This window comes from Salminus brasiliensis, chromosome 24, assembly GCF_030463535.1.
Source record: "Salminus brasiliensis chromosome 24, fSalBra1.hap2, whole genome shotgun sequence".
In the NCBI taxonomy this organism is placed as follows: Eukaryota; Metazoa; Chordata; class Actinopteri; order Characiformes; family Bryconidae; genus Salminus; species Salminus brasiliensis.
Window position 1 is genome coordinate 18,465,343 of NC_132901.1, and position 12,982 is coordinate 18,478,324.

The 12,982-nt window shown below is 40.3% G+C and overlaps 1 protein-coding gene across 14 annotated transcripts in view; it reads right to left on the minus strand.

Annotated features, from left to right (window-relative positions):
- Positions 1-12,982, minus strand: part of LOC140547107 (adhesion G protein-coupled receptor L3) — a 423,620-nt gene that overhangs the window by 95,990 nt on the left and 314,648 nt on the right. For 11 of the 14 annotated variants that reach the window (XM_072670638.1, XM_072670640.1, XM_072670645.1 and 8 more), the window contains one exon: positions 9,663-9,701. The exons of the other annotated variants lie outside the window; for them this stretch is intronic. In XM_072670638.1, the coding sequence (XP_072526739.1) occupies positions 9,663-9,701 (39 nt within the window). The remainder of the gene's footprint in view (positions 1-9,662; positions 9,702-12,982) is intronic. 14 annotated transcript variants of the gene reach the window in all.

Sequence of the window (12,982 nt, forward strand, 5' to 3'; positions counted from 1 at the left end):
ACCACGAGACTCCAAACAAAACTGGACGAAAAGGAACAAGTCAATAACTTCCCGGGTCACACAGATCTTCAGCTCCATCCAAAAGCACAAAACACAAACCAGGATTTGCATATTGGCTCCAGGACTGTAGAGAGGTCAGTTCCACTGCTCCACAGTCCAGTGCTGTAGGGCAAGTCTAAGGCCTTTGCAGGACAGTAGAGACTGTTAACAGACTCTCTGTTGTCACCCTTGATTTCAAAGGCAACTCTGGACGAGCAGGTGTCTACAAACTTTTGGTCAAACGGCCACAGAAATGAATCCATAAGTTCTAAAAACCTCATGTGCTTTAATGCTGGAATGGGAGGCTTTCTGGGTGGCTTGCTCTGTAAACTCGGCCCTATAAACTTTACTGTTGCTGATTTTCGTTCCTCTCTCAAGACCCGACCCCCTCTCCCACACCCTCGCCCTCTAACGCTTACAGCTGCTCCAACCCCGTCGGCTCTGACACACTCCAGTACATGTTAAGTGGTGTGTTGCTGTGTTGGTGCGCACTGTGACTGAACGTTATTGTTTGGGTGTTTGCGGCCATGGCGACAAATTCGCCCCCCTCGGGGGTTCAAGTTCAATTGCTGGCAAAGGCGCCGCTAATGACCTTGAAGAAAGGAGTGAAAAGAAAATGAGGGGAAAAGGAGAGAAGAAACTTTTGTCTGACTTTCCTTGTGTGTCAAACACACACACACACACACACACACACATGCACCTACACACACCCACACATAGCTAAGAGCTCTGTTGGGACGGAGAGAGCCATGAGGGATGCACTGAAGCATCTCGGAGATTAATGGAGGAAACAAGAGCCCTCAAACTGACTGCAAAGCAGTGTGTGTGTGTATGTGTGTGTGTGTGTGTGTGTGCATGTATGTGTGTGTGTGTTTACCCTCATTCTGGTCTAGGTGTTCTTCATACATACTGATATCATGCAGGCCAGGCAGCCGATGGCCTACAGTCTGTGTGTGTGTAGTGTATATTCATTTTGCATATAGATATTAATCATCAGAAAGGCTATGCTAACTCAGATAGCCACTCTGGTGGTGAGCAGAAAAGCAGCTCAGGATGCACACCAACACGTCCAACCTTGAAGTGAGGATGGGCTACAAAAGCAGAAGACCACGTCAGGTTCCACTTCTTTCAGATAAGACCAGAAAGCTGAGGCCGCAGTTGGCACAGGCTCAACAAAAACTGGACAAAAACATAGCCTGGTCTGATGAATCCTGATGGTAGGGTCAGAATTTGGTACCAATGCCATGAATCCATGGACCCAACCTGCTTTGTGTCAACGGTCCAGGCTGGTGGAGGTGGTGGTGTAATGGTATGGGGAAGGTTTTCTTGGACACACTTTGGCCCGCAGTTAAAATCACCCAGTCATTGCTTGAAGGCCACAGACCATGTGAGTATAGATGCTGACCGTGTGCATCCTTTCCTGACCACTAACTGCTACGTCCAGGGTGACGATCCTTTCAGACCTACAGTGTTGAGTCGTCTTCTCACAGTAGAAGGACAAAGCCTATGTGAGGGTGAGGGTGGAGCTTGTCCTTCACCACTCTCTCTTAGACGAAAGGGCAGTTTCGGTGGTCTATCAGAAGTTGCATGGTTGAAACACATGGTTGAAAAAGAGAAGCAGAGTAATATATAAAAGCGGTTGGTGTGTGTGTGTGTGTATGTGTGTGTGTGTGTGTGTGTGTGTGTGATGGAATACGATGCTGGTATGGATGGAGCTGCATGGCTGAAGGCCCTGAGCCTTGTCTCCCGGCTCCAGCCACATAATCTCTGTGTCCGGCTACGACTCATTAACACTGTCTGTAGACGGAGTAGTGTGTGTGTGTGTGTGTGTGTGTGTGTGTGTGTGTATGAGGTGTGCGTTTAGAGGCCTGCATTGGCAACATCCATTTTGGTAATGTAGGATATTATGGTTGTGTTCCAACTCTCTCCCTCATTAGACCCTATATTACCCAGACGGACACGCAGGACGGACGTCCAGAAGGCCTCTCTGAAAAAAACAACGAAGCTCGAACAGTGGCTCTGTTTCCCTCTGTTTACTGGCTTTGCTCAAATCTGTCTTTCATGCTTTACTTCCCTCCAGCTTTCTTACTTTCTTTATTTTTGTCTTTCTTTTTCTTTCTTTTTTTACTTACTTTCTTTTTTTTCTTTCTTTTTGACTTTCTGTTTTCTTTATTCTTACTTTCTTTCTTTTGAACTTTTTCGTTGTTTTTCTTTTTCTTCTTTCTTTTTTGGCTTCATTTATTGCTTGTTTGCCTTTTTTCTTTCTTTCTTTCTTTTACTTTTTTTTCTCTCTAGTTTCTTTGTTTTTATTTTTTTTCTTAGTTTTTTACTTTCTTACTTTCTTTTTTACTTTTTTTTCTTTCCTTTTCTTTCTCTCTTTCTTCTTTCTTTTTTCTTGTTTTTACTTTTTTCTTTCGTTCTTTCTCCTTTCTTTGTCTGTGGTTCTTCCTTTTTTTACTTTATTTCTTTCTTTATTTCTTTTTTACTTTATTTCTTACTTTTCTTTCTTTTTTCTACTTGTTCTTTCTTTTTAACGTTTTACATTATTTCTTTTTCTTTCTCTTTTTTTTCTTTTTTTATTTGTCTTTCTTTTTTTTACATTATTTCTGTCTTAGTTTTTTACTTTCTTTCTTTCTTTCTTTCTTTCTTTCTTCTTCATTGCTTTCTTTATTTCTTGTTTGCTTCTTTCTACCTCCCTTTCTTGCTTCTTTCCTTCCTTTCAATTTTCAAATGGACATAATGAACACTGAATATTCAGCTGTTGATGATTCTGGGGAATTCTCTGTTAAATTAGTTCTATTTATCGTGATGCTTGAATGTGAACTTAATGGCTGTTTTGACTGGAAACTTCATGTATAGGGCAGTGGTGGCTCAAGTGGTGGTTAAAGCACTGGGTTATTGATGACTGGGTTGTGGGTTTGATGACACTGTTGGGCCCTAGAGACTTTTACACTGTGCTGTTTAATCACAGTAAAGTAGTAGGGAATATTTAAATTGACATTTACATTTGTATAAAAGTGTGTGTGTGTGTGTATGTATACATATTAATACAATATTCTATATTAAAGTATTGCGTGAGGCTATGCCTCTGGGTGTACACAGCACCACGTATTACACCAGTGTGTGTGTGTGTGTTGTGTGTGCTCCACCGCAGTATATACAGATCTGCAGCGGATGTGAAATATAGATGGTGTTGCACATCAATAATTCATTCATCACGGCGGCATCCTCACACATACACCTGCCTCTCTCTCTCTCACACACACATATCCTGGCCTGTTTGACTCCTGCTGCTTTTCCTCGCGCTCCACATCGTGTACTTATTGACTGCAGTCAGGCCCGCACACACACAGCGCTGTGTTTCACACACACACACACACACACTGATTCACTGAAGAGTTCATGCCCAGCAACAAACTCATCTCAGCTTTGTTTTTCTGAGCTGCTCTCTTTAGGGGTCCAAGCACTTTTACCAAATATGAATTCATCTAAGAATGAACACATGGATTCAATTAATAGTTAAAAATATATTATTTATTAAAATAAAAGTGCTACTTCTGCTTTCTTTATCATCTCTGCTTTGTTTTCCTGAGCTGATTTGAGTTCTTTGAGAACTTGTATGAAGTGTCTTAAGGGGTCCAAGCACTTCTACCCAAGACTTCTCAAATTTAAATATGAATAAAATCTAATTCTCTCTAATCTCTATCTCAATCAACTCTTCTTTTTTTCTCTTTCTCCTTCTTTCTGTTACTTTGTTTTTCTTTGTTTTTCTTTCTTTTTTTACTTTCTGTCTTAATGTCTTTCTTTTTTACTTCATTTCTCTCTTTGTTCGTTTTTTATGTTCTTTCTTTTTTACTTTCTTGCTTGTTTTTGTAGATTCTTTTGCTTTCCTTCTCATCTCTGCTTTGTTTTTCCAAGCTGATTTGATTCCTTTGAGAATTAAGATAAAGGTACACTGTACAGCGAAATGTGTCCTCCACATTTAACCCATCTGTGGTAGTAAAAGTGAACACACACACCTCCAGCGCCCGGGGAGCAGAGAAGGGTAAAGGGCCTTGCTCAAGGGCCCAACAGTGGCAGCTTGCCAAGCTCGGGAATCGAACCCACAACCCTGTTATCAATAGCCTGGCGCTCTAACCGCTGAGACACCACTGCCCCTCTATGAAGTGTCTTAAGGGGTCCAAGCACTTTTACCCCAGACTTCTCAAATTCAAATATGAATAAAATCTCTATTAATCTATAAATGACCACAAATGTGGTTTGAATGTAAAGTGTAATATCTTTATTTTCAACCAAGGGCATCTGTTCATGCTCCACCCACAAAAATGTGATCTTTCGTAGCTCCTGTTCTGAAGACATGCTTAATAAAATGCAACGCAAAAGAGCATAGAAATGTGTTAACATTAATATTAATATTTTTTTACTTTCTTACTATCTTCCTTGTTTGCTTTTTTGTGGTTCATTTCTATCTAGATTTCTTTCTTTCTACCTTACTTTCTTGCCTATTTCTCTCGCTCCTTCTTTATTTCTTTCTCGCCTCTCCTTTTGTGTTTCTGAGTTGCTGATTTCAGTTGTTTCAAATCTTATAGGAATCGTCTTTAGGGGCCCAAGCACTTAAATACAAGACAGGATTTTCATCAAATTCAAATATTCATAAAACCTCTACTAATCTATAAATGACAACAAATGTGGTGTCAGTTAATAGTTAAGAATCGGAGACCACCTGTCCATGCTATATATTTTATTATTGTATTATTTATCATGGTAGCACTACAGGTCTGTCTGTGAGGAGTTCTCCCTGTATCAACATTGTCTTTTGGGTGCTCTAGATTCCTCCCACCTCTCAGAAACGCACGGTAGGTGAACTGGCTAGGCTAAATTGTCACCTAGGCATGAGTGTGAGAGTAAATGAGTATGTGTGAGACTGTGCAATGGACTGGCAATGGACTGGCACCCTTTCCAACCTGCCTTGTGCCTAATGCTTCTGGGTAGGTTCTCAACCTCTACAAGGAATAAGTGGTTAAGAGAATGGATCATTAAGCTAGTGTGCCATTTTCAACTGAAAACTCTGGAAGCAGGTTGAATGGGATTTTTGCCAACATCTATAAAGCTTGTCCAACTGTTGTTATGGAGAAACACATTTGTGGGCATCAGGTCAGCTGGCTAAATCAGAGGTTCTTCAACTTTTGACTGAAGGACCCAAAAGATAAATCTGGCACCCAACTGAAATCCAAGCAGAAAACTGTGACTAAATAGAGCAGACTTGAGGAGGGATGCATGGGGATGCCATTCCCTCTGTAAACAAGGAAACATACAAACAAACAAATAAACAAAAACATTCATATAAATGGGTTTTCTTATGTCAGGGAGAGGCTGAGTAGTTTTTACTGATTGATTTTAGATGGGTCTTTTTTCTGTTGCATCAGTTTAGACTTAGTTAATGGTTAAAATGACCCATCTTTATGTAATGATGAGTGATACTGATATTAATGCAACTGGCATGAGGGCTGACTACATCAGCAAAGCTCAGGATTTACATGCTACTTCAGGAGCTATTTAATGGCGCTCCTGAAGAAATCCTACTCTTTCCCAAACACTCCAAATGGATATAACTATTAAAAGGGCCCAAAAGGAGGATTCTACAAAAGGCTGAAGAAGCAAGGTATTAAGCTCCCCATACCCATGATTACTCTGTCAAATGTTCTCTCACTGAGAAATACACAAAAGAATTAGCTGCAAACATTTGCTAAAAGTTTGGGCTGTTCTATAAATGTAACGAAATATTGATGAACACCAGGATGTCACATCCTCCAACTCCAACCTTTTTCACAGTATATGAGTAAGTAGCACAGCAGTAATAAAATTCAATCAATGGTGCCAGTGGGGTTAGGCATGGCCGTAGTCACCCGGGAGGCCACTGTAGAGTTACGCTGATGTAGTGTGGGTGTGTTTATCAGAGCCGACCCAAGGCAAACTCGAATTACGTGGCTGCTTAGGGCCCCAACGTCACCGGGGGACCCCCAAGAGCACAAAGATATCATGATAAAAAATGCATATTAAAAAAATAACATTAAATAGTAAAACCTAAAGGGACTACACAGTTAAAAGCGATTTTTATATTGATTATATGCCACTGCTGGGCAAATGCATATATGCGCCCCAAATGAATATAGAGCTTAGGGCCCGATTAAGGCTTGGGCCGGCCCTGGTGTATCGTGCTGTACCGCCGTGCGGTGGTTGTTGTTGTAGTGCATAATATCCCCTTGGAACTGGTGCCACTGAGCATGTGTGTCAGTGTCAGTGGGGCTAGGCTTGGCCTTAGTCACAAGAGAGGCCAGTGTGGTTCATGAAATTGGTTAAGTGGTAGTTTTGTGAAGTGGAAACTTGGAGGGGGATGGGTCTAGGACACCAGACCTCACTGTTGAGCATCCTGTAGCTGATGTGGGCTTAATTTAGCAAAACGCTGATGATAGAAGGTGCCTACCTGATGACTACCCTGGGAAGAGCTTGCAACTTAGTAGGTGAAGGGCTGGGCCCTGTGTGTAGTATTAGGAGCAGGATTCCTGTAGTATTAACACTTATTAGACTCATGGTAAAGTACACTCTTTCACTAGTCCCAGGAAGTTTGTTGATGTGTGTCTTCTTCGGCGGGTGTAAACTGCACAAAGGTCGTATATTGAGCCGGCAGAGTTTATGGTGAGGATTCTTTGCTAGGTAGGTTTTCACACTTTGCTCAGGTTTAATGAATATACATACTGCATATATTCACAGCATTTCCTTCCACACTTCTTTTGAAACAATGAATCGTTAAGTGCTCTCACCCCAACCCAGTCAGGTACAGAAAAAAAATACACTTCATTTTCACCCAAATGACAGAAAACGCATGGGAAATTTAATTGCACAGTGTTAATACATGGCTGGCCCATGTGGCGGCGGTTAACAGAACAGTTTTCATGCGCACACATAAACACACAAACACACACACACTTCTCCAGTCACTGCATCTCCTCTCGCCTACAGCGAAAGACATCTAAATAGGGACAGAATTAATTACTGTGTTGGCATGTTAATTTGAATTCTTTTTAACTCTTAGAACTTAGAAGTTATCGCTACATAGCAAAAGCATGATGTCATTTTATTTCAGGAATTATTTTAGACTTGTAGCTCCATGAGAGCCGAGAAATCCAGTTAAAAGTACAGACTCTGAATCTTCTATTCATCTTCAGTCCGTACCACATTTGCGCTGGTAAGCAGGAGGGGAAATCTTTTTATTATGAATTGTATTTCATAAATTTTTTTTTTATTTGTCACTTTTTTTCCGTTTAATAATTCCCATTGTTTTTGGTACTGTCAGTTACACACCTGTTTGTTGCTCCCCCTGGCACTAGCAATGCTCTCGACACTAGGAGGATGAGGACTTAACACATTAACATCTCCTCTAATACATGCAAAGCCAGCCAACGCCTCTTTTCGCTAGTCAGCCAACACCCTTGGAGGAAAGCGGCAGGTCCCCAGCTACACTACATCAGCTTTCCGACGCCTGTGCCAGCCAACATCGCTTTAGTGATGCATGGCCAATTGTGCTCTCTCTGGCTCTGGCTGCTGATGGCCAAACGGCATAGCTCGGGATTTGAACTTATGACCCCCCCCCCCCCCCCCCCAGCCTTCATGGTAGTGCTCTAGACTACGCTGTAGATTTGACTGAGGAAAGAAAAATTACTGTTCACATTTTTTTTTTTATCATTGTTGGCTTTGAAGTAATAGAAAAGAGTCAGAGGTACAGATTTTAAGCTGATGCTTCAGAATGTAAATTCATTACATGGTTGCTAACAAATGCCTCTTTGCAGCTCTAATGAGTATGCCACTATTTTCTCCTAGGGTCCATTCACACCAATTGGGATATTTAAAAAAAAAAAAAAAAAAAAAAAGATTTTACTATATTTTTGGAAATATCCAGATATGGACTGAATTTAGCAGACGCTCTTATTCAGAGCGACTTACAAGGTTACTTGTATTACAGAGGAGGGTCAGTGTAGTGTTAGGAGTCTGGCCCAAGGACTCTTATTGGTGTAGCGCAGCATAGTCACCCAGACCGGGAATCGAACCCCAGTCTCCCACATGGTGTGGTAGCTCAGTGGCAGGTAGTGGTGTTATCTGTTGCGCCAGATAACTGCAGCTCTTGAGACTAGCATGTTAGCTTGGAGTTACAATATTAGCCTGGGGCTACAGCATTAGAAGAGAACACGCACAACTGTAGTTTAAGATATTGTCATTTTAAAACATTGAATGCTCTAATAAAGTTAAAAAATGGGAATATTAACTTTAGGCTCATTTTCATATTCACTGTCTATTTCTGCTGTATCTAAAAATGTGTCTTAATTCTGAGATTCGTTACATCCCTAATAAATGGCAGGTTCAAATTAAATAATAATTTTAACTGCAAATTCAGAATGAATGCTTCTGATTGGCTCAAATGACAAAAAGAATTCAGATTAATATTCAGATTCAAACCACATGAATGAACCAGTGAAACTGCTCTGAGATCTGCGACTGGAGGAGTTTAAGCCCGTTCAGCTAATGGCCAAAATAAGGGTCGTACTTTGAGGCCTTTCAAAACAGCTTCTTCAAACACAGAACCGAGTAATAAGTGCAGACAGCATTTCTCTCGCATTTTAGCATGCACAGCATGCGGCCGCTGCGCTCTAGACACTGGACTATTATGAGCAATTTGCAGAGGTGGAGGTTACATTTCAGTTCAAGGCCTCAAAGGACGAAGGCATGACCCGAGCACAAACACAAACAAGACACAACATGACCCCAGGATAAATGAAGGGCAGGATGTGGTGTGCTACACATGCACAAATACACAATGCAGTTAAAGGAACAGTCTGGCATCATTCAACCTAATATTTTACCTGCCATGTCTTCATCGCACTGTTAACTAATGCAGACGATCTTTTTCAACACACAATTCAGTACTTGGAAAAGAATAGAACATTCTGAGACTCAAAACTAGCTTATAATAGAAGTCAATGGGCAGTTGCTGAGTGTTGCGAATAATCATTTGAAATAAGATGTACATATTTAATGAGAAATTCAAAACTACTGATAATACAAGATTTATGATAACTGCTCATTACATTTTAATCCAAAAACAGTTAAGAAATATGGCAAAAAGTAGCCCCATTTGCTTTCACATTGCCTAATTTTCTAGAATCCATGATAACATTAAAATAATACTACACTAATAATAATAGTAATATTTTTATATATTATTTTTGTATTATATATATATATATATATATATATATATATATATATATATATATATATATATATATATTTTTTTTTTTTTATTTTTTTTTTTTTTATTATTATTTTTTTTTTTCCACTCGATACACTGCATACACATTTACTCAGCCTCTGCCCACTGGCTTCCACTGTTCAACTGTTTTAGCACAGGGTGGTATGTTGAAATGATCGTCTGTGGTACCCAAACATACCCTACAGATGCAGAACCCGCAGATAAGGTTGAAGAACTTTAGAGTGTCCCTTTAAAAAAAATTAAATAAAGGAAAGGGAATGAGCTGATGGTAGAGGAATAAAGAGGAGGACTGAAATACCTGGACGAAAAAGCGACACGAGCGCTCCCTTTTCTGCAGCTGCAAAGCCCAGATAAATTTGTTAGACCACAAATTAGAGAAATAACACTCGTAGAAAAACACACACACACACACACACACACACACACACACACATACTGACAAACTCTGAACACCAATATTCTATATCATTTCATCCTGGTTTATATGAGCTGTGGGAAAAGAGTGTTCATATTAATTAGGATTCCTCGTTATAAGGGTAAAACATCAAATGCTAATTAGAATGAAACTCTGACAAGCGCAAATGGAAGATGGGAATTAATTCAGTGAATGAGATTTTCAAGGTTATACAATACAGCACTGTAAGGAGATAGAGGAGGGTATAGAAAGAGAGTATTAGAGAGAAGGTGAGAGAATAAGCCACAAGAAGTGAGAGAGATATATAAAGAATGAGTGAGAAGGAGCGAGAGAGATTCGTTTCTGAACCAAACTCTGAAGTTCACTAACAGATACTCGGTCCCAGGCTTCAACACATGGAAATAAGGAAATAAGGTTTTTTAAAAATGGACTAACGAGGCGGGGTTAATTAATTTGAGACACATTTGAATAAAAAAAACTACAAAAACTCCTTTTCACCGCCTAACCAGGATCCTGAATTTGTATGGGATTCAGGGACAGCAGTGTCGCCACGGCAACAGTAAAAAAACATTAACCTGAATATTGTTCTGTAATATTTTTCAGCTTTCTGCCCTGGTACAAATTTGGTTTTGGCCAAGCTGGATAGCATATGGACCTACTCTGGGCCTCAGAAATGGAATCTGGCACCGCTCCCTAAAGCAGTGCTGCTCAGTCACAGGTTGTGTTCCCCATTGGCAGGTTTGGTGCGCTCGATTAAAACAAACCCTGTTGTGATCGCTCTTTTCGTGCAGTTAGATCAAGTGACGAGGCTGCCGTGACAACCCTGGTCTGGACCAAACAAGCGGACTGAGGCCCCCCGGAGCTCGGTCCACTTCCAAATGACCTCTGGTGCAGCTGGCTTGAAGTACGCACAAAGAAGATGTGTAAACGGACTAAACCCAGGGTGAAATCATCGCCGCCTCCCTGCAGAGCTGCTTTGGTGCAAGAAAAACATGAAGTTCTGACGTGAATGTTTGATTAACACTTTCATCATCAAGCTCTAAATCAGTAATTTCAGAACATACAGTTCCGGAGCGGCTATTATAAAATACTCAGTATTGCTATTAAATTATTGCTTTATAACATAAAAAGTAAAATTAGAATAGGAATAGAGTTCGGTACTTGGAAGTGACATGCTGTGAACCTCATACACTGTTGTGTCCTCCTTCAAAAGCAAAACCCATACAGGCTAAGTAAAACAGAGCTGTAAAACAGGCCAATACCAAACCCCCCAAACTGTTACATAACAATCTTTTTAACAGTCATTTACGCCCCACAAATTCATGTGAATCCAGCCCACTAGCGAAAGGCTTTCGAGGCTAAGTGCACCTGCTTCTTCTGGATAACAAGGAATTAAGGCCAAAAGGACTAAAAGCTAATGGTAGTTGTAAAGTTAATGCTAGTTGTGGAACACCACTCAGAGAAAGGCTGGCCGAAGGAAGCAACGCTACCTAGGAGTGCCTCACATCGCAGGGGAAACGGTGAAGCATGCTGTCATCTGTGCTAGGCGAAAAGCTAACCCTAGCCGGCCCTACTACAATCATCACACACTGTGCTGACTGGACACTGAGAGGGCCCAGAGAGTATAACAACACTATCCAGTTAAACTTGACAATGATTACAAAAAAAAAAAAAAAAAAAAAAAAAAAATTTTTTAATATTTTGGTACAGTGCTCAAACAAAGCTATGCTATTTCATGCACTTTGCTGCTGTATGGCTACTGTCATTTGTCACGGTGACGTAAACCAGCCAATCAAAGCAGAGCTCATCTAATTATTCACGAGCCAACCATAAAGAGGAAATTCTAAGGCAAAATAACAGGGTGGGAAAAAGGCTTGTAAAACCGCATCTGAGCCTTTTTCACTCAAATCAAAGTTACAAACATAATATTTATACATCAAACAACAACGTAAATACCGTTAAAATAATCCACAGATTAGATTAGATCCATTAAAAAAGCTGTTCAATCAGACTTCTTACCTGTCTGACTTTTATGTAGATCTTGTGGATGTTAAAAGCTAAGGACATACCTCCTGACCCTGTGCATATTCTGCATGAATTGCTTCCTTCTGGCCAACATCTTCACAGCTGTTACTGTTAAACGGTTCATAGCAGGTCTACTTTTATCCCAGTTGCAACAGCTCTTTTAAACAAAGCTGGTGCTGATCAAATGCCATGCACCCCTGGGAAGATATAGCAGAAGAGTCAGTACTGGGTGCCAACAAGCTGCATGGCATCATGTTGATGGTGCATTTTATATGATCCTCTATTACATTTATTCTGTATTTGATTACATTAGGTCTGTTTACGCTGTTTGCTGCTACCAAGCACCCTTCTGGGATTCATTCAACTGAATTGAATATGCCAGTGTGAATGTTGACGGAATTAGAAACTAAATACAACTAGGTATCATTTTCTGCTTTGGTCTAGACCAGTGGAACTGAATTACCAGTATAAACCCACCCTAAAACGTTCCTGGTACCATAGCTGAAGTCATTTGGAAGCAGGCCGAAGAGGATGGTGTGCACCAGGGTTCATATGGTAGTGTTCTCACTCGGTCTAATTAACTGCATTAACAGATACATTTCTTTGAGTCCAACCTGCCAAGTGTGACCATGACCGACGCCTAGAAAAGCTGCATATAGTACGAGGAGAATGGTGTCCAACAGGGGTTGTATGGTAGTGTTCTCACTTGGTCTAAGTGGATTATTAAATGTAATATTTTTAAACATGTAATCTGATTTGTTCTAATTGGGTTAATTGAGTCCAATCTGCTAAGAGAGAAAATTTGGAAAAATTCAAATGCTTACACTACAAGTACTGCATATTATTTAAGACAAGCCCAGTATATATACATACATATATGTATATATGTATATGTATATTATTCATAAGTTGCATTAACAAGCGTTTTTGAAAACCATAAAAATCACTGCATTTACATATAAATGTAAATCCACCTATACAGCCTACAGCAGTTTAGCTCCGCCCACTCATGCTGAAGTTATAGGGAGGGTTTCAGCCCAGGCAACTTTGAACAAGGCAAATAAGAACAGAGATGTTTTACATGTATCAGTCTTAAGGATTTGGGCTCTTCGACATCATGGGTTCTTGTTATTTTTACACTGTTTAGCAATCCTGTCCTTAGATCTGCAAATTCCGCC